Source organism: Rhea americana, unplaced genomic scaffold (assembly GCF_003343005.1).
Source record: "Rhea americana isolate MKP2758 unplaced genomic scaffold, rheAme1 scaffold_309, whole genome shotgun sequence".
Lineage (NCBI taxonomy): Eukaryota > Metazoa > Chordata > Aves > Rheiformes > Rheidae > Rhea > Rhea americana.
The window spans coordinates 66,263-89,427 of NW_028186434.1; the positions used below are offsets into that span (position 1 = coordinate 66,263).

General features: G+C 36.8%; 1 protein-coding gene across 3 annotated transcripts in view; it reads left to right on the forward strand.

Moving 5' to 3' along the window:
* Positions 1-2,916: 2,916 nt before the first annotated feature.
* The window catches only part of MYRIP (myosin VIIA and Rab interacting protein), a 207,602-nt gene continuing 187,353 nt past the window's right edge, over positions 2,917-23,165 (forward strand). For all 3 annotated transcript variants that reach the window (XM_085309963.1, XM_085309965.1, XM_085309964.1), the window contains exon 1: positions 2,917-3,060. In XM_085309963.1, the coding sequence (XP_085166089.1) occupies positions 2,951-3,060 (110 nt within the window). In that variant the 5' untranslated portion in view covers positions 2,917-2,950. The remainder of the gene's footprint in view (positions 3,061-23,165) is intronic.

The window sequence follows — 23,165 nt, forward strand, 5'->3', positions numbered from 1 at the left end:
AAAAGTATGTATTTTGAAATTTATTATTTTTAAAAAATATTTTCTATCTTCATGATATACAAAGCTATCAACTTCTTAAGTGAGTGCACATTCTGCTGGAGATGTACTGGTGTGGTTCATCCTAAGTTTTTCTTAACTGACTTATGTTGATTTATTTAAGTCAGATTTGTTTTTCTCTATTAGAGAAATATATGCAACCTGACCTACAGTCTGATCTTGGTCAGTATTAAATTGTGTGTCTGATTACACACATAAAATTACATGTGCATACCAGAAAAAGCCATCTGAGGCATCATGCATAAATATTTATAAACTGCTTCGATGCATCTGGATCAGAGGTGATACAGTAGTATGAAGAAAAATTAAATCTTGAAAAAGAAAAAGAATAAATTATTTAGAGGTTAATGAAGTACTGCAGCTACAGACTGAGTCCCTATCAAACTATATCTATAAAATATTATATGTAGTAGTGTGTGTATGTGTACATAAAATATATTCTATGTATAACGCATGAAAGTCAAAACTTAAGTAGGTTGTGACTCTTTAAGTATACTTGAAATTAAGTCTTCACTAACTGACCAAAAAAACATAGGCAGTGTGGTTGCCTAGGTGAAAGGATTTAGGGGTAAATTCCCCCTTGTAATATATGCTTACAATCAGCTGTGGTTGCTGAATGAAAGGGATGTTTTTCTTTACAGATAGACCCACAGGTTATACATGGAAAAGAAGTATTAATTTTGACAGTTTCCAAAAAGATTATGATGAAGACCTGAAAGGAAAACTTGTTATGACAATGCTAAATATAGTTGTTAACTTGATGCTGAAGAAAGAGAATTGGAATGGCATCTTTGATCTCCAAGTATTTTCAACGTCTTGTGTCTCACATGAGTGCAGCCCTACAATGGGGCAGGAGTTTCTTCCCAATGTCTATGGCAATTGCTTAGAAATGAGTTTTATTTCCTTTTCCTTTATGTCCTACTCTTTTCCCATTTTCCACTGTTTCCATTGGTGTGAAAAAGGTTGACTGGAAAAGTCTTGCTTACTGCCCTGTATGGAGTTGCCAATACATCTTTCCTTTAGAAGCACTAAAAGAAGCCCTTCTGTGCTTCTTGGAAAGTCAAATCAAACATCATACTGAAGTGTTTCCTGTGGGAAGAGTTACATGGGCATCCTACAGACTGAAAGGAAGAACATGTCCAGAGCACAACTACTACGTGTTCTATCTTTGAGCTGCTATGTGGACATATAACCCTGATAAGCCTTCCCATTAGCATCCTGTGCTCGCAGGTGTCTGGTGAGGCATTGGTATAAGGACCTCAGATGAGAAGACGATGGAGTACTTTGTGATGTTCGGGTGAAAATTTCAAGACAGACATATGGGGGACAGAGAAAAACTTTCATAACTATTCCTCACTGTATTTTAGCAAAATTTTAATTTTAACATACATCTTTGGCCATGCAGGTAGAATTAGTGAAGAAGGGACTTTTGTTTTTATGGCACTTTTTCCTATGAAAATTGATAACTTTATTTTTTGAAATACTTTTTCATAGGCTTTAATTCATTGGTTATGTTCTGCTTCCATAATAGACCTGAAGCACTAAGCCAGAACATTTGCTTCCAGTGTGACCTTTGTTTACTGAATGTATGGAGAGCATATGTCCCTCTTTTTTGGGGGGAGGCCGGGGGGGGGGTGAGGTGAGGGAATGACTCTGATGACTTACCTTGATTTCGCTTTCACTTCTATCCCACTGCTTGTTTTTGTTGAAGTGTTGTTTTGTTGACTGAAGAGTGAATTCTAAACTTCAGTGATAGCCTAACCAAAATAGGGAGGGGGAAGGGGGAAAGCAATACTCTTTTCTTCTTGTTTTGTTTCAAAAATTGCAAAAATTAGAAAAATTTCTGAAGCATTTGCAGGAAGGAAATACTGTAAAAACAAACAAATGAATTCTTCCCTCTTCCCCCTCACTCGCCCCATCTCAGTAATTGATGAATTGTCTTATCTGAAAAATTAAAGTGAATTTAAGTGAAACTTTAAAAAATTTTATAGTTTTATTATTTGCTGTACACTTTGGAGCACTTAATTGTGTTTCATAGGTTTAGCAGTATTGCTTAGAGATAYCCAGCTCATGTATTTTACATAGCCTCATCCACTTTACACCCGTAATGGATAAAAAGGCAATAATAGTTGCCTCTTTAGTATAGTGTAAGAACTTCTGACTGTTCTTAATGATTATATATTGCTGAGAGCTCACAACAGAGCTGCAAAAACTGTGCTGCTTCTGAAACTGTAATTTAGTCTGGAGATAGGCATGTTTATGACTGCCCAAATAATTATATAAATCAAATTATAGAAATTAACACTGATAGCTGAAGTTACCAGCATTCAACAAGATTAATAAAAATCACCAGGAAAAAAATTGGAATAAATTGATAACAGTTCTTTCATGAAATAAATAGATCAAGCTCTAGCTCAAATGTTGCAGTACTTTCAGTTCACACATCTATAATACTGAGTGCTACCTTCTCTCTTCCATTTTTTAACCACAGAAAGGAGAGACATACTTACCTGACTAACTTATAGCATAGAATCTTATGAAATTTCTGAATCTGATTTCATTGTAATCATTTTACTGTATTTCTTCTTGAGGGCAACAGTGAGGTGTTCCCTCAATATAATTTAATATCACAAGTATAATTTAATATAAAACTTATATTTTACGTTTGTTTTTAAAATTGMGGGTGACTGCTTTCAACACTTGAAACTTCAGAAATAATTCTGCAGTGAATGATTTTCTTCTCTGATACTTATGGCAGCAAGTTCATTCCATTTAAATGGTATGACTGTAATTTAGATGTGCTTGAGAAAAATATAAGTGCTTCTGATTATTTTGTTGCCCTTTGTGATTTCAGATATTCATCTAGCTTTTTGCATCCAAGATAGACTATATAATGGGGAGAAAACTGGATCTTTCTGGCTTGACTGATGAAGAGGCAGAACACGTGCTTCAGGTTGTTCAGAGAGATTTCAGCCTCAGGAAGAAAGAAGAAGAAAGACTGAGGTAAGATAAAAACTTGATCAAAAATGCTGACCATCTTGGGTTATAACAAAGTGGTTATYGGGGAAACTGGAGAACATAGTTGTCTTGGCCTGCTTGCGTTGACATAACTCAAATAATTAGCCTGGTGTTGGAGGCCAACCATTTGATCTTTGATGTGTTGCTCTGTAGTTGTGCTTTACCTAACAAAAGTTTAATCCCTAACAATTAAACAGTTGTTATGGTTAAAAAAAAAAAAAAAAAAAAAGTCCATGTGGCAGAAATAGCAGAACTAAACTTTTACAAGAATATTAGCCAAGCAGCTCACTATACTAATCAATGAGCAACAGCTCAGAGCCCAAAGTGGGGTGACACAACTTGTATCTTTGGGGAAATGAAATGCACATTCTCKTATCACGGTTGATAGCTGTTTTTTTATCACTTAACACATGCTATATATATATATGTGTATATATGTAATACATAGAAAATTTTAAAAAAATCTGCAGCAGGGAACTAAGGAGAATCTTGTTTTTGTCTACAATGTCTTCTGTTACTATTTTCTGAAACTTCTTGGAAAATCAGGAACAAGAAGGAAGACTTGCTGCATAGCCTTAATTCATTTTTTGGCATATTGTGCAAGTTCTTGCTTTGTATTGATAGTATAAGCTTGCTGCAGGGAGAGAAGACTGGATGTGGATGGCATRCATAAGAAGAATTTTTTTTCCTGTTTYGCAATGGGTTATACTGATGGTTTTGTTATGAAGGGCTATCAAGAACAAAGAGAAGTTCTAACGATAACTTAAAGAGGGTGCATGTAGCTGGCCATATCCTACTGGAGCAAATATTCCACAGTTAGGTGGGTTGCCCCAGCAATTGCTGTGCTATAGAACTAGCTCCTACAGGAACAGGAGGAGGAGGTTGCAGGGCACTTCCTACACCCCTCTCCCCCAATTAAAAAAGAGGGGATCCAAAAGCCTGGTAAGTATGTTTTTTGTTGGTTTTTGTGTTCATTATCTGCTGCTGAAGTTGTCCGTGAGACTCATTAATAATTTAATGGTCACTTATGTATGAAACACTGGAAAAGTAGAAACACAGGGACTCAGCCCAACCATATCTGAGGATGCAAATTTTGTCTGGAGCATAGTTCATGTCTTTGCAAGTATTTAAGTATTTTAGAACATAGTACTTCTGATGGTGAATGGTACTGACGCTGTCAAAGTTCTGAAGTACAAGTTGGTATTTAAGATACGAATTTAAATAATCTTAATGACCTTGAAGATCACAAAGTGAAGTTTGAAGTTTACTTCTGATTTGAAAGTTAYGACTGATTTTTATCAAGGCTACATCATATTATTTTTTCCAAAACATAAAGTTAAATGGAAGGATGTTGCATTACATAGTAAGACAAAAATGTGTTGCTAATCTCTTATAGGAACAAATTTTCTGTCTTGCTACAACAAAGATTTGTTTTTTCAGCCTTTAAGAAAGCAGAGTAGTTACTATGTCTGCTTCCATGTTCTTGGCTTTGCTGCGTTAGTGTTTTCTAGAAAATTTAACAACTGACAAAGCCTCCAGTATAGTTTCACTTCAGAAATATTKTCAAGATATGAAAAGGAGAAATGGACATACATATTTTATATATTAGACTCCTGTTATTAAAATGAAAAGCTCTTTCTGAAGATGAGGAGTTTTTTGTTCTTGTAATTGATTCCATGTACCAACCTTGGTCCTTGAATGGAATTTGTTAAAGCTTTCACATGTAATACTTTATTATAGTAGGGTTTCTGTATAGTCCTATGTACTATAGATATTATTTATTTCACCCCTCTTCCTTCCCTCCACTCAATTTAAGTAGCTGATTTCCCAGACATCTCTCTCTGGGATTGTTCCCATTAATAGCAGTTATTTCTAAAGATGAAGAACTGCTTAAGGTAATATGAGAGATGATTTCCATTATGTTAGGAGAAAAATGCAAGCTAGGGAGACTGTAAGGGGCTGCTAGCTTCAGTTTCACTTTGCCAGTGGAAGATGAGGAGTTCAGAAACATACAGTAAGAAGAGAAGTTTGTCTTCACTCTTGTTTAAGGTAGGAACATGAAATGGACAGTAATTTTGGAGCTAAATGTAAAAAACCTATATCTTTTAGAATATTTCAATTGGTTGAATGTTAATTTATATTTACAAATACTGTAAATAAAATGACATAATAAGTGTGTGGAGGAAGTTCTGTATTCCTGTCTGAGTAGTTCCATATATCTATTCTTAGTCAAATATGTGATATTGAATACCATAGGTAGCACTTCAGCTACTGGGAAAGGTTGGATTGATGTATCCCTTGAAAAGAAATGCAGCGCTACTGTAACTTTTAAAATTGGATATGGAAAGAAGGTCAGGGACCTTCCTTGAATTCTTCTTAAATATTTATGAATAAAACTTGCATACACACTAATGTTCTCTTCACAGTAATGTGGTTTCTCTTACATGAGAACTAGGTAAATTCTGAAATGAAATGTAACACATGGAAGAAGCTATGCTCATCTTTTCTATTTTCTGCTGCAAAACTGTGTTGTACATCTCTGCAGTAAGAATCTTCAGTAGAGGTTCTCTAATTTAAATGTTTCTCCTCAATTTATGTTAGTACTACCAGACAGGCTCACAAGTCTCTTCTTGTACTTTTTTGTGAAACAATTAGCCTGGTTAAAATTATATATATAAGGTAACTATAGATAATTAGTTACACTTAGTGGTTAGTAAGGTTGATTTGTTATGCCTGGCTGCTTCATGTTTGTGCAGTTTCTTTTTTTGCCATGGCTCTCTGCCTGGCATTACACTAATAATATTTACTGTTCTTTGTTGCTTGTTCACCCATACTCTCTTTATTTGATTATGTGTTGGTTCTGTTCTTTGGCAGTAGTGTTATGTTTTTATTTACTCTAATGTTAGTGTAATCATGCAGCGTCACTGAGGCTAAAATTACAACATAGACTTGTTAATAGATGGGCTTTGTTTTCTGTGAATCAGTGAAACTGGGCAAACCAGGCAGATCTGGTACAATTATAAAGATGCTCCATTTGAGTTGCTCAGTGTGCATACTCAAAATTAGACTGGTGTTTCGGCTTTCCATACTTCACTTCTGCTCATAAAGTCTGCAGGCTGCCAGTGGCTACCAGGACATTAATTGTCATAATTTGCTTTCAGAGCATGGTCATTAGCTTGTGTGTTTTTCACGGAGATTTATTTATTAGCTTTTTAGGAAGTACCCTGACAAAATCCAGAAACCAGTTTGATGCTACTTCCTGTCATATTACAGTAGGCTTCAGTGTATGCACAAGTATGTGTTATAGATTGTGTGGTGGATGAAATATACAGAAGTCCTCCAAAACTCCATTTGCATAAATTTTTGTGAAAGTCATATCAAACTCGCAAAATGCCAAGTCAGACATTTGGGTAAATGGCTGCTTGTTCAATCTGATCGTGTATACTAGTTCCTGTTCCATCTGTTTTCTGTAGCAGACTTGTGTCAAGTACTTTAAAAACAAAACAAAAACTATCTTTCTTGTTCTTCCCTTTCTTTTCCCTCGCCTCCTAAGCTGAGTTTTAGAGTTCTTTTTCTGGGGAGAAAGAATGGGAGGTTGGTCTCCTCCACAGGCTTCACAGAGTTGCAGTAGATGAACTTCTCATCAATGCTTTGTTTGCTGAAGTGATTTCATAAGGTGAGTCTGCCTGTCCTTCACTCCAGTGAACTGTGTGGGAAAAGCACAAAGAACATTTCTCTCCATCACTCTGATTTTTGTAGCAGCCAGGCTCTGTAACAGCTCTGGCTCCTGTGCCTGCTCATTAGCTCCTTGAGGAAAGCAGAGGAGGWGGAGGTAGCATACAACTTTTCTCTTTTCAGCCTGTTAGCCCTGAGAGCAAGGCAACAGTGCTAAGCTGAATGATCAGCGCTTTACAGGCTGTTCTGACACGTGTGATGAAAGGATTGGAGTGATATATTGCTTTTCTGAGAGAGGATGTTCTTCRCTATTCCCAAGTTAGCACAGCTGTATACTTCTTCAGTACAAGGCTATGCTGAGCTGATTTAAGCTTAATATTCGTTTATGTAAATTTATTTTTGAGTGAAACAAATGATTCATCAGAATCTCAGCTTAATATGTTGTTTTGCTACTTTAGAGACAATGATCCTTACATCTTTGTGAAATCTATAAATGTGATCAACTTTACCTTTGTCTTATAAACCAAATACAAAGTATATCTAGGGCAGTATCACTTTATCTTAGAGATAGGGTTGAATAACAAAGTTAATAGCAAGACATTTTTATTAATAAAGCATTATAAATTTTGCTACAAGGAATTGAAGTTGCTTGTCAGAAAATAGTGACCTTGATGAATTCTGCATATAAGCTGAATGGCTTCAGAGTTCGTAAGGATATGCTTTAAATGCTTTTAGACAACTGTTACTTGTCATTAATTTCAAGAAACATTGTTCTAAAGGTGTGTTGCTTGCTTTCAAATAATGTTGTTTGGGAGGTTATGTAAGGAAGCAGGCATCCCAGTAATCATATAATGTAATAATTGTAATGTACAGCTGTGTTTAGTTGAGAGTCCACGTCTGTTCTGCCTGAGATTTGTCCCAAACTCCCTACTCTAACACAAGTGTAGGGCTTGGTACAAAGATTCTGATAGGTAGGTTCTGATGATTCAGCACTGCTCCCTGCCCCTCCTATGAGCAGAGGAAGTGATTGCAGTTGACCATAAGGGAAGACCTAGCTTATGCTTTGCAACAGGTGAAACAKTGTACTAGAAAGAGGCTCACACTGATAGCAAAGTACATTTAGCTTTAAGTTATGGGTTTGGGTCCAGTTTTATTCTACCTGAGRATAAAAGACAAGGGTAATTTCAAAGACAGACTTGGGGTTAGGTTCCTCTAAACTGGTTCCATGCAYCTTTATCTTCATCTCTTTCTTTTTCCATGACTTCAGTGGAGCCCTCTGTGAGTATACTTGTTATCAGAACGCCATATGGGTTCTATAGGGAAAGTCTGATCAGGGCTGCTCAGCAACAGGCATTTTGCAAACACAGGACCTCACTCCTGTAACTGTCATTCTTGAGTTTTGCTCAAGTGTTTTAGTATAGATAATTCCAGACATGAATTTTGGTTTTGGTTTTAAATGTATTTACAAATTCAGCCTCAACTGAGAGGAAATATTGGTGAGCCAAACATCAAAAAACCATGAGAGATTGTTTATGAAAAGGTGCAAGAATGAAACATGCAAGAATGAAACACCATAATTTTAGTGAGTATTAGGGAAACTTGTGAAGAAAGAAATGTCCCCAGCTAACGCTTTCACTACTGAATAGGCTTTGTGAGACCCAGCTGAAGTACAGCCCACATACATACCCAAGACCATGCATGTCTTGCAGAGTGTATTTAATAAAGAAGGCAACGTGGCGTTACAGAGACAGTATAAAACTTATTGCAAGCTTAATATGGTCTTAGTCATAGATTATGACTATTCAAATTAGTCGTCATAGTTTCACTCAGAAGAGTGAGCATGCCTAGTGATAATGAATAGCCATAACATAAAAATCAATATTTAATCTCAGACATCTTCTGTGTGAAGAGTCCAAGCTGTTAAACGTGGCTTATGGGAGTAATCCTCTCTTACCTGAGTAGTCCAGCAGTGGGAGGAAGGGATGTTCTCTTGAGTATTGGGTCCTGTCTGTGCAGTTCAGGCATGCTAAAAATGTTAAATATCTTAAACATCTTTTGCAGAGAAAGTGTTTCAACTTTGAAAAAAAAAAGATATTGTGTTAAATATGTTACTCAGTATTAAACTATCTGAAATATCTTTAATAAAACTCAATATACTATTGTTTAATTCATGGAAAAAGCTTACAAATATTGATGCCTTAATATGGGGAAAGTGCCAGTGTGCAGTTGGTAGAAGAGGTTACTGGGGAAGCTGTGGGGTCTGTTAAATCTTTTTGAGGGCAGGGTAGACAAGCCTCTAGCTGAAGTAAATAATAAGCTTGTTAAAGGTGAAACAATGAGTATCTGATTCAGAATTTGGTGCTTCTAAAGATGAAAATTGTAAGCAGTATTGCCTGCAAAGGTGACTCTCTGAGAATCAGTTATTAGGGAGAATGGGAAAGACAGCACAAGCAGCAGGTCCTGGACAGCTGAATTTCAGGGCCTCTCTCTTGAGGAGGAGAATGTTCTGGGCCAGGAAGGTGGGACTGTGGGACCCACCTTCTGGATTCTCTAAGTTCATGGATTTGATTTTTATGATTTCTGTCAGCTGTTCTTGTAGTCTTGTGCTCAAATAGAGATTGCTGCAATTACAGAAGTGATTAAAATGTCTGATTAACTGATCTTCTGTATGAAGATTTCGGTCACTAGGCTGTACTGTACAAAGCCTGTGGCTCTTTTGGAGGCGCATAGTTTTAACCAGCTTAGGGAATTTTAAGAGTCAGAATCTTTTACCAATGTTCCCTAACTTACATTTGCTCTGCAGGCAGGACCTAAATCTAAGTGCCTGCTTCTCTGTTCAGGTGTTGCTAGAGTACTATAATTTGTATTACTTTCTCAAGTTACTTATAAACAAATCTGTAAACAAATGCTACATAATATAATTTATTTGTGGCTTATTCTTATTAAATTTAACAATGCAGGGATGTGTTAAATAGTGAGTGTTGTATGGAAACCTAAGAAGTAGTGGTATGTGCCAGGTGTCTCAGTTTTGGAMGAACGGTGTTGTATTTAAAGTGCATTTTTGGTGCTAGGAGGGAATGGTTTCACCATGAGTTTCTACAGCAACATGTTATGCAATGTCTTTGGTTGCATCAGTCCACTTGTGGATCTGTCTGAAGCTGCTTGGGCTTTCTAGCTTAAGTATTCTCAACTTTGGTTTTTAAGAAAATCAGAGATAGTGCTTGTCATTCTGAGGTCTATCAATTTGAAAGATGACTTATTTAAAGAAGCATTTTTTTGAGATGTTTGACTTCATGAACATACATTATGAAAATTTTAAAGTATACATTTATGAAAGACTGTTCTGCTTCTACCTACAAAGTAGTAACCATTCTTAAAAAGCCCTACTATGTTATTTCAGAGACAAATATTACATTTATGGAATATAAAATTGCTTATAAACTGGATTCACTCCTCTTTTGGCAAAGAGGAGAAAATTGAGTCAAATCAAGGGTCATCTTTGCCTATATTTTTTATTTTTCCAAGAATATTATTAATTTTTACTATTTTGGGGACTTAAGGAACCTGTTCTGTTCTTCATGGAGATGTGTCTTGTGTGGCTATTTCCTGTACCCTCCACTGAGAGCAGGACCAAGAACAGCTGTAAGAAGTGTCACTGGAAGATGGCAGAGTGGAAGAGGATGGCCATGAAGTTGAGTTGCCTTCATGCACTGAAGTTGATGCAGAGTTGTTTGCTGCTATCAGCATTTTTGATTATAGAAAGGTGCTTGTTGAATACTTGTTAATACTTCCTTTCTGAAACCTATTAGGAGATGAAATTCTGTCAGAGAATCTGCATAGCAAAAAATGATCAGTGTGTGGAAAGGACAGTTAAAGATAAGGCCACAAAACTGGGGAGAGCAAAATAATTTTTTTGTCACTCTTTACCATGCTGAAACTTAGTGTGTATCATAGGATCTACCTCAAGCTATTGAATCAGCAGAGGTCAAAGTGAATCCTAAAAAATCACCATCATGAGTTTGTATTCATCTAGTATTTCATTCTTGAAGGTCTTTAGAACTCTTGTCATGTGCAATTTCTTGAAGTTAAACCATAGGAATTAGCTGTGCTGAATGTGATACCAGCCTTCTGAAAACTGTCCTGAGTCTAGAAGCCTGTGTCATGAAAAGTTTATAGAAAGGAAGCTATTCTATCAGTTTAACATTCATAAAACTTAAACTGGATTCTTCATCGTTCTACCTCCTTCCAAATTGGACTGTTAAACACTGTGATCTGCCCACTTACCAGAAACGTTACAATGTGCAAGCTAGAAAGGAGTTTGACTTCTGTGTTTGAAAACACGTTCTGTGTTTACGTGAGTTCAAAGGACCACAAGACAACTTTTGGAAGGGAAGAGCAGACTGAGGTAAGAAGTATATATTAGAGCTGACTGATCTTTCTTTGACAAATGGTAAAAATTTCAGCATTTTTCTTTCTAAATGAAATTGATGAATATTTTCAGCCAATAAAAAAGGGATATGTGTTATAGGGAGAAATTCAAAGATGTCAAAACAGTTTGTCAGCACATTCACAGTGTTTCAGAAATGCTTTTGTGTCTTTGCAGACACTTTCTAACTGTAGGTACACTTGGTCACATGTCTAAGTAATATGGATTTCCTTATGTCATCTTCATGAAAATAGTTAAGGAAATTTTTTGAACTATTTTTATGAAGATGATATAAGGAATTTCTTCCCTCTTTTTTTTTTAATGTCATCTTCATGAAAATAGTTTAAAAAGAGAGAGAGAATGGGGGAAAAGGTAGTTCAGTACATTAAACTTTGCATCTGTATCTCAGCTAAGGTTTCCGTGCAAGTTAGATACTGAAGTATTGCTGTAATGGGCACTACTTAAGTTTGTGCTCCTACTTTTGATAAATATAAGGTAATTATAATTTACGTTTGAGGGGTTAGGAGGTTCATATTTGCTTTGGATAGGAGCATACACATGCGCAGTTGCTACAAAGTAATATTTTTCGCTCTAATTGAACTAGAGGTAATTTGCTCATCTACTGTTACCCTTATTTGCAGATGGTGTATATTTGGCTCTGAGGTTCGTGGAAATGTGTCCTGCTGAACTGCACACCAGATTACATGATAAAATGACTTCCAGTGTAGCTACCTGTTCCCTTGTTTGCTTGGAATGAATTATATTTGGTCAATGTGACACTTGGTTATACTTCTTTTCCTTTATTGCTTTAATTCTTTGAATTTTCTGCTAGTTATGATGTATGTAAAGTTGTCCTGAAAAAAGCTGAACTCAAACATACTTTCTTTTTTCCTTTTGCTCTGTTATACCTATTAAAAAATTAAATGGGTGACACCATTTATTATGTTTTGACTGCTATCCAGACACCATGAAGAAAAATACGTAAATCTCTTTATACAGCTGACTTACAACAGGACTAGTATCTTCAGGATTTAGGAGGTTTGCATTAATGCAGTTCTTCTCGGTATTACAGGGATGCAAACCTGATACAGCCCAGTGATAAATCAGTTGTGGTTCTTACTGCTGGTCACATTATAATTTGGCTAGTAGATACTGAAGGATATAAGGTGTAAAGGATGTTCTGATTCCTCAGCACTTTCCCCATTAAAGGGTGATCTGGAAATTTATCTGGCTTTTGTCAAGCATGTTGGAAGTTTAAATATTTTGAAAACAGAGAGCAACAAAATTCCCCAATTGTAGCTCAATCAAAAAAATCTTTAAAAGCAATTAGAGAGAGAAGCCTGCTTGAGGTGGTGGGGATTTAGGGTAGCGTGCTGCAAAAACATTTTGTTGGCTGAGACTTGACCAAAGGAAAGTRTCTGATCTCCCTCTGCTACTCTGGCACTGTCAGTGAGGTTGGCTAATGTGCTGATGGCATGTCCTACTTTTTCCCTCAGTTTTCATCAGCGCATCAAGGTTTTTTATTTCTGCTCTGAACATAACACTGAGATGAGGGAACCATTATATCTAGATACAAGACTTCCTCATTAATTGGAGGACAGTTCCTTAGTATTTCTGCAGTGGTCCTATGGACTGTATAGTTCTTGAACATTCTGGAGGTGATTAGTTTTTTACTTTTTTTTTTCAATTTTTAAAAATTAGGTGTGTAAGAAAATAAAATACATGTGTACTTCTAATAGGCATTCTGAAAATATGATTAGTTTTGAAGGCTTTGTAAGACTGTTTTATCTAGACTTTAGTCATCTGGGAGATAATTCCATGGCAGTCTTCCACTGCCTTTGTCACACAAAAGAATGAAACTGTCCATCTTTTGAATTGATGACTATGCAGTTGATGGCAAGATGTCACATGTGACATATCTTGTGAAAGCTTTATCGAAAAGGATTGTGGATTAAGAGGAAAACAGTCATACTTGTTGACAGCTGTGCAGTAACTCTTGTTAGATAGAAGGCCATAATCTAAATAACACTGTCAAAAGTAAGGATGTCTGTTCCATATTGCAGCACATCATTTAAAGCTTGTTTGTGCCTCATAAACATTGTCTGCTGTTTTTTTTTTTTTAATCAGTATTTTGATATTACAGGTAGCCACATTTAGTGCATGATAGTAGAATGTGAGGTCTGTTTCAGATATAGATTGTTGGTCATATATGAAAACCTTAATTTTACTGTGAATTAAAAATTATTATAAATATCATATTTTTCCCCTTCATATTTTGCCCATTCCAGTTCTTGAGAACAGTTTTTCATTGCTGACAAAGAACAAAGACCTGTTTATTCACAGTTATGAATAACTGGGTTTTAAGGCTGACTGTGGTAAAATGAAAGTAGATTTAAGTTCAGAAAGGAGCTCTTGAGCAGCTTCTATACATCATACCAGGACTGGTGAATTGTCTGTGTCTCGAAAGGCAAATTATGGTAGCCTGATCACTGTTTTTCCTTCCATCATGTGGATTTGCATTTCTTTTTTCCCTTTAGACTTTGATTGCTAGTGTTGTATATAACTTCATCTAATCAGCACAACCACACTGGCTAAGTGTGCCTTTTAGAGTGCCAGAGTGGGTGACAGTTGTGGAAGACAGCTGTGAGAATAAGAGATTTATAGCAAGTGAAACATATGTCTTTCTTGTTGTATTCTTCTCAAATCAAACAAAACATTATGCTAGTCTTTAGTACAGTTCATGAAGTCCTAAAGGTGTTTAGCTGACCAGCAGTTCTCTCAAACTTATTTGTCTTTAATCGGTCCAGGAAGTGGTTCCAGGCACTTTAGAGCAAAGTCTTTCTGCCATCGTGTAATGTAAAAAGATGTGTCAGCTCATTTGATCAATTCCAGGACTTTTTTTTTTCCTTATAAAAGAAAGGACAGCAACTTCTTCATCTTCTGCAAACAGGAGTACTCAATTTTGACCTGCTTGCCTCTGGTTTGGTGCTGCTATCCACAATTTTTGTGATGATTGGGGTTGTTTCATAATTGTCCATTTGTCCACTTTCCCTGTGGTATACAGTAGCTTTGTTGGTTAAGTAAGGTATGCTTCTGATGCAGCAGTCATTTCTGCCAAGTATGGAAGTTGGAACTCCTGGGATTCAGCAATTAAGCAATCTGTCAGGAGACTATTGACTTGGGAATTCTACATTAAAATGCTTTCTCATTCAAACGATGTTGGCCAAGCAACACCTACTTTGAATAAATTAACAAAGAGGATAAGATTGCCAAAGGGGAGTGTGACTGTTTAGTGTCATCCCCTTGAGTAGAAATGGTGATTTTTATATATGTGTGTATATATGTACACGCATACACAAAGATGATACAAAGATGACTAGAAGATTGGAGCATCTGTCTTATCAGGAATGRCTGTGAGAGCTAGCCCTGTTTAGCCTGGAGAAGAGAAGACTGAGAGGGGATCTTACCAATGTCTACAGATACCTTAATGGAGGGCCAACTGGAGAGGGCTGGACTCTTTTCAGTGGTGCCAAGTGACAGGACAAGAGGCAACTGGCACAAACAGAAATGCAGGAAGTTTCATAGTGACAGAGCACTGGAACAGGTTGCCCAGAGAGGTTGTGGAGTCTACTTCTCTGGAGATATTCAAGGCCTGCCTGGACATTATTCTGTGCAACATGCTGTAGGTGACCCTGCTAGAGCAGGGAGGTTGGACTAGATCTCCAGATGTCCCTTCCAACCTTGATCATTCTGTGATTAAAATCTTAGTATTGCAGGGATTTGTGCTTTAGCAGTGATGATTAATGTGCTGAAAAATAAGCAATGCATAATTGTAGTATATGTGAACAGGTACTCTGGAGCAGCTATGATACTTTCTTCACTCAGTGAAATAATCTCCTAATGTTTGCTGTTGGCAATTGAAGAGTAACCTCTTAGAAATTTGGCAGAAGGTTTCAGGGATCTCTTTGATGTCTCCACATTTAATTTGCTTGTTTTGGTGGGATTACCTTTGATTTTGTTTGCTTCTGCATTTTACAACACTTCTTGTAAGAGTGATTGGGGTTATTTGAGAGGAGGGAATTTGGGAAGAATGATGGGGAAGAGGGAAAAAAACGTTGCAGAAGCCACTGTCATCCAGTGAAACCAATAGCTCATTCATTTTATCCTGCATATCTGTTTTCATGATTTGGCTGCCTCTGGTATGGTTTATGAATTTAGTACAGTTAGCTTTGCTTGGATAAAATTCCTCTTCAGTATTGAGTTCTTCACTCCCAGATGTACGTTTTCACTTCAGGTAATAGCAGTTAGCATGGAGGATCTAAAGTTGCGGCTTGGCCTCTATCTTTCTGAACAGTTAAAAATAGCCAGGGAGATGCTTCAGTTTCAAGAGACTTAGGCACTTAAGTTATTGCATTTTCGAATCTGGTCCTACTTCCCACAAAACATTTTAGGTGCCTTATATATATAGTAAAACTGAGTCTGAATTAACTTATAGTAGAGATGCTGATGAGTGTCAGTTTTTGTGAAGCACTCAAAGATTKTTTGACAGAAATAGCAAGTATTTTTTTTATGCTGCTAACCTTGGAAAAGTAAACACAAATCATCCACAGATATTTATGACTAGAAAATGTGTCACATGTTAGCCACAGCTGCATTTCAGCGTTGCTGTATTATGAGTAAAACATCACCAGATACCTTATGTTTGAATGTACATTAAACTAGTTTATAGTTAGGATTTTTGTTTACCATTTGTTTTGGGGAATGCAGAAGAAAAATCTGAGGCAATTAAGAACTTCCTAGACCTCTTTTTTCTTATCTGTTCAGTGATTCACTTAAGGGACAAACAAATTCTGATGCTTATTGATGGTGAAGGATCTGGTCTGCCCTGTAAACGCTTGACATTTAATGAAAGGCTCAGTAAATAATATATCTGGTTCCTTCACTACTTCTTCAGATTAGTCCTCCACAGAGCAAAAACTACATAGTAATCCTGAAATCCATTTAAGAAGGGCCCATATTATCTGTATTGTCTTTCTAATGAGTTGTACTGACTTATTCTCAGGTAGTTACCTCAACTAATGGAACAGGGCTTTTTTCCATGTAAACAGTAAACCTTTGATTGTATAATAGACATTACTGGTTTATTTSCACTGTTACTTCCATTTAAAGTATTCTGTATACCAGTGATAAAAATGTACATTAAAAAGTTGGATTAAAAATAAATAAGCCTGAAATATGTATTCATGAGGTGATTTTCCTATCATATTTCATCATATAATCATATGTAGATTATTCTCAAAGATCAACATGTTGTGATATATTTCCTAAATGTTTTGGAAGATTTGGATTYTGGGAATCTTTATTTCTCTAGAGTAAAGTTTCAGAAGAGGCTGTTTGTATTCAAGTGATGAATACAAACATCTTAACTACATATGTAGGCATTAATATCATTCTTTTTTTTTTTTTTCCCCCTCAACTCCTCCTCTTCATTTTCAATATTTCACTGCTTAGCAAAGCTTTAAATCCTGCTAAGGGTTCATTTTCCTACCTGGGTCATGAGCTATTATTATTCCCTCATTTGATTTGATCACACATGATGTTTTTCCTAGAAAAATATTTAAGATTTGTTTTAATAGGTGAGCAAATGTTTAGAAGATTGCTACATCTTGCCACATTTTTGGAGACTGAGGCAGTAAGTATTCTGTTGTTATGGCCATAATAAACCACATAGATTGTTTATTGTGGAACACTTAGGTTATATAATTACTGTCTGTGCATTATCGACTTCAGTAAAAGCAATGTAATGATTCTTTTTAAACAAAGCTTACAGTTTTGCTGATGGTAGATTAATAAAAAGCTGACTGCTTTACTGGCAATAATCATTTGGCAGGGTATCTGCTTTCACTAATGATTTTTGTAAAACCTTGTGGAATTACACTCACTCACTCACACACAAAATTTGTATGGTCAACAGCCATCGTTAAAAGCAGCAAAGTTTGTTTCGTGTGGTCCAGAACCTGGTTGTCATTGGTATTGCAGTAGTCCCTGCTTTTGGTATAGAGCACTGCAGCTGCAGGAAGYCTCTCTTTGTACTGCCCAACTGTGTTGGGCTACTTTTGCATCCTGCCATTTCCTTGGCTTATCAAGTGTGTGGTGGGGGGAGAAAATGTGCTCTTATGTCACTGAAATGAGCCTATGTGTCCCCATATATAACACAAGATGGAGTCTTGAAGCTGTCCTGTGTGATGCCCTGCGTTGGGGAGAAGAGGGAGGTAATTTAAAAGCCTTTGCCCATGATGCTGCAAGATGGCATTCGATGAAGTGCTGTATTTACTATTTCTTGGTGATCTCTTATCAGCTGAGTTCCTTGTCCCCTTAGTGCTAGCTCTACAAACTTGGCTGCTGCTGCAAAAGTTGAGCTGAGTTCTTTCAATTTCATGCTTTACTGCCCTTTTAAATCCCTGCATTATTAGTGAGATGGTAAGTATCATTTGTACAGCCTTTTGTCACAATTTGCATGATTGAGTAATTAGATTTTTTGAAAGCTATTGCACAAATAAAAATAAAAGCATCTGTATTTCAATTTAGCATTGCTGTGTCATCAGGGCTTTGGGGGAATAAATTATGGGCTTATTTTTATCAAACAGGTATGACTATCAGTGCTCAGGGGTGGTGAGTATGCAGCTTAAATAGAGGAGAGTTGTTTCAGCTGAGGTTAATGTTTCTGGAATAATCACATCATGAACCCATACCTGACGCACTAACATCCCTATAATTAAAATTCTAGGGATACAGAATCTTTTATTTGAGTCCTTTTAAAATGAGTTTTCTTAAAATGTTTTCACTTTGCTTGAGTTAAATAGAAATCAGATATCATTTTCTATATCTGTTGGTTAAAATAAACTTCATAGGAAATACTTTGTTTATAACTAGGGACCTATGTCTTGCTCATATTTAGAGAAAATTGCAAATATTCAGCTACTTGAATTGTATTTTACAACTACATTTACAATTGTCAGCTGAATGTTAATGATTAAGAATTAAATCACCATTTGAAAATCGGATTTCAGCTGATTAGAAATATATGTACTGGACAATACAGAGTTTCCTCAGCTTTAGCTTGTTTCAGGTAGTGTTGATGGATTATCTGCCATTAACTTGGGTTGCAGAAGATAAAGCTGTTGTTAAAACAGTGAAGTAAACATTGAAGTACTTTGCCTAATAATGTTTGTCTTGCAGTGAAAAAAAAATGGTAAAGGAAGGAGGAAATAGATATTTCTTTTCCCTCTTCTTTTCTTAAACCACTGGAGAGTGTAYTGTTCCTCCTTCCACCTTGCCCCACCTCCCCTCCAGTGTGTAAGGATGACATTTCTGCATTCTGTTTGCAGTTGAAGATTTTCTACACTTGTGCTTTAGGCAAATGTAGTATTTTTATCTATTGTCTGCTATACCTTTTTGCCTACTCTAGAACAGATTTGTTTCTTTTTTGCCTACAAAATACAGCAATGGAGTGTAGTCATTGTATTGGCATTGGACCTTGGGTCAGTTTTTCAGCATCCACTTGAATGCTCATTTAGTATTGCCATGACTAATTTTCCAGCTTGGTTGGGCTCTTGCTCTCTCTTCTTTATACCAAAACTGTTCCAGAGACAAATCATAGCTTGATTCACTCWAACACATCTTTCTGTACTTCTTGCCAGGTGATCTGGCATTGTTTCAGTAACCCTGAACACTACAGAGATCAAAAGATCTTAAAATACCAGGGAAGAAGATTCTAAATAATGAAGAGGTAGAAGAGCTTGCCTATCTCCCACTTGTCTCTACCTGGTGATGGGAAGTGGAGAACACTTTTAAAAAAGAGGTCTTTCTAATATTGGCTGCCAGATGCTCTCTGACATTCTTTTAAGACTTTCTTTGTCCTTACAGACCAATTTGCCAGTTTCAGTGAGTGGAAAATGTAGGTGGTAGTTTTAAGCCTTTCCACATGCTTTTGTTTGTATCTCTTAGGGAATAACTGCCCTGGGCAGTAAAGCTAGCTGAGACAGCAGTCAGTAAGACCTCACTAGTGCCGGGTGCCACCAAACAGACCTACAGCCAGTTAAGTGCAGCATGTCTGTACTTGCAGGGCTCACTAGCTCCCAGGCAGTGCAAATGTAACTAGATTGCTTCTGGCCTCAAATAGATCTATTGCTCTTAGTGTGCTACACCACAGATGCATTTTTAAGAAAAACGTGTGATGCACCTACAAAAGAGGGCTATGCAAGTGAGAACCAACTATTTGCTTTTGTGTAAATGGAATTGCTTGTAATTGGGTGGAAGGGAGAAKCTAAATCACTCTGTTTTCAACACAGATATTAAAAATACAACCCACTATTGAGGGCATCAGCTCTCAAAGCCCTCTGGTTAAAATAATAGATGCAAAATTATTTTATTTGCTTTCTGATAGTCAAGAGTTATTAATCTTCCTTTTTAAGTTACAGAGTAGTATTCTCCACTGTGTATGTAAAAACTGTTTTGTCTGTTTCTTGGAGTATTCAGAGCTGTACATTATTGGACATACTCCTTGGGGAAATAAGCCTTTGCTTTCCAGGAGTCTGTCATCTTTCATAAACACTTGCAGAATACAAAATGGGAAGCTTACATTACGCTTTTATATTTGTAATATCTTGTTCTTAAAGAATTACAAATATGTCATTGGTTTAAATAATCTATTTTTGATTTAATAAAAATGAACTTGGCTCTTCCAAATGTACACAGTAAAATGGCTGATGGTTTTTAAAAAATGTTTATTACTGCAAGCAGTGTATTCAGACCTCTGATTGCTTTAATATAATTAAGAGTATGATACTTGTAAATTCATTGAACTGGAAGGGCAGATCTTTACAGCATATGAGGAAAGCCTTTTAATTTAATGGATTTATCTTGGAGTAAAACTAAAGTAGTGCAGTGAGAAATTGGGTCCAATATATTAAACTGCCAAGTATATTTTTACAGTGCCCTCTTTGAAATGTGAGTGTCACATACCTGACGGGGATAAATGCAGAGTCTTTCAGGGTTATGTAATACCTATAAAATCCCATAGAATAGGTTTAATAGTATGTGTGGGACCACAGGTGTCAGAGGCATTGATCAAAGGGAGTTTAAAAGGGTTGCTTTGTTTTGGGGAAATAAGCCTAATGTGAGTAGACAGTGTGCCATTTGTTTTCCCCATCCAGTAACTCTTTTTTTTTTTCTTTTTTTTTTAACTGGATTTCTGGCAGTGCCTTTTCCTGTGAAGTGTGTTATGGGAGAGTTTCATAGCTATTGCAATACATTATTTCACAGGACGAATGCAACTTTCAYGCTGTTGAAATGTCTGCAATTGCTCTTATTTCCATAAATTGTTTGTTACTGAGTGTTACTACAGCAGTGCTGCCTGCTCTGTTCTTTCTCTCAGCTGATCTCACGGTGTACAGCAAAGTTCTTCAGAGCAGCCATGTTTACACTGTATGCCTAATTCCTACCTGTTTGATTTGCATGTTTACTGTCTCTGTCTCTTCCTCTCTTGCTTGCTCACTTGAAGGATTGCAGCTCCTTTTCCCTGTGCTTTTTGGCACTAGTCCAGAAGCAGAAAGGAAGTGGTTGGAGTCYATCCATGAGCTCGGTCTACCTTTCTTCCTATAGCCTAATGGCAGCTCAAATACAGTATAAGTTGTGTTGCATCTCATTTTGAAGTTGACTGTTCTATTAGCTTTCATGTTTTTTGCAAAAATCTGAAATTGTTTTAAATTTTGTCCTGCTTCAGAGCAGTGTGAGGCAGAGGAACTAGTCTGCTTTCATGTGTCTTTGATCATACTCTGCAACTGGCAGCCCTGTTCATCTCTGCACTGTCCTGTTCTTTAGAGGTCCCTTGTCCAGTTACTGACAGAACTTTGAACAAATAAAGAGATTTGAAATTGGACAGAATTACAGTAGTGAAGAAGCTGAGAGCCACTCCAAGCACCCTGGGGAATAAAAATGATCCTTTCTAAACAGAATTGCAAGCTGAGCTAAACATGTAATAGAACTGAGGAAACAGAAATTGTCCAGTTGGGTATAAAGACTCTAGCAAGGTGGAGACCTCTTCTTAGCAAGGAATTAGCTGGGCATGGTGACCTAGGCTTCAGCCTCAACCTTGCTGTGAGCATTTTTTTAGCCTCATGGATTTGAATGAGAGCTTTGGCACTTCTTGAAATAAGCCTGCGTATCTGATTTAACAGAACTTTGTTCTTCTACTTGGAGTTTGTAGTATTAATAAAAGCCAGAAGTTTAATCTTGGGAGCGTGGGCTCTCTGAAACTATGCGATCTTGGAGATTTGACAGCTTTAATCCTGCATGTGTGCTTCTCAGCAGAGCATAAGAGGACTACTGTTGCTTTGTTGGCTGATGCTATTTACACATTTAACAAAGGGCCTAATGCCTTTAAACTTGCAATTTTTCTTTCTATATTAAATATGTCAGCAAACTGTCAGCTTTATTTTTTTAATAAAATCATATATGAACAGGCATTTTTTACTTGCATTGCCACCCTCCAAATTAGAAACACCAAGTGGAAAATGTTAGAATGGAGACTTCTGGCAGAAGCATAGAGCTTGACAAGCCAAACAGTTTATCTTTTGAGATAATGGATAAAGAAGGGCAAGTAAGTTTTCCTGTGTTAGGCTGTGAAAGAGCGAACAAGGCAAGTCAGGGTAGTGTTGAGCACAAAGCTTTGGATTCAACCTTCTGTAATGTCCTGTATGTCTAGCTGCTAATATCTACCAGAGTTGAGACAAAAGCTGAGTTAATCATAAAAGCTGTGGATGTTTTTATTGGGGGGGGGGGGGAGTTAACTGACTTCAAGCTGAGTATCATTTTGCTCTGTTTTGCTACCCTCATTAGGTCTGTTTTATTTAGCTATCATGAGGACTTCTTACTCCATCTCCTATTCAAGAATTTGCTTATTAAATAATGTTTTTTGGTTTTAATACCTTTACCTCATTTAGATGCTGTCTTACCCATTTGCTAAATCATTAAAATGGCAAATGGAGCAGTGCCGCAGCCCATTCTTGGCAAGYACGGGAAGGAACACACACACATCAATGTGATGCAAGTTCAGTCCACTTTATTATTCTGCCTATCTAGCTTATATAACCTTTCCAGCAAGCTCATGTGTCCACGCGCCTCACAAGGCATTTCTGTTGGTTGTCTAGCATTGTCCACGCGCATCTGCTCAGTTTTGAATAGGCTGCTGTGTTGACTCCCTTCCCAGGTGCACATACTTMTGCTTATCTTGGTTTCTCACTCTTCTTGCCTTCAAGGACTTCTTCTTYRGTRACCTTGAACAGCCTGTTGCTTATTTCAGCTCTTCATACTCCTGTAAAATAGCCAGGGCCCCGACACAGGGCCCCAACAGAGCAGGTCTTAAACATATCCTTTCATGTGTGTTTTAAAAAGTCTAAAATTCTAAGATGCTGTATATGTTGGTGTGCATTTTTGTGCATGGATCTCTGTGATCTAAATGAGACTTTTCTCAGACATTTCACAACTGAAGTTGGTGATTGTATTGAACCTGTCTTTTACCATCTGTAAGTTGCCTTATTCCTTTCAAAAGGGAAACTGCACATGTATGTGCACATGAATAAAATGTATCCAAGCTTCAGGTTATTTTACTGAAGTTTTAAGTTGTAGTTACTGGCACGTACACATAGAAGTTCTCTCCCAACTGGTTACAGCATTGTTTACTCTCAAATATTAATAAAATGTTAATGCTTTCAGGGCTGTCTTGTCTTTTGTGTTTGACAGCCTCCACCTTAAGCTAAAGGCTTTCAAGTACAGTATTCTCTGGGCTTGACATACAGTGTTTAACTGATGCCTGTATTCTTGAAGCATCCAGATTCTGCTTTCAGATTAGATATATTACAAGTGACAGACTGTCCATAAGTATGTATGTTGTTCCTTTAAAATCTACTTGGGACAGCTTCTCTGCAAA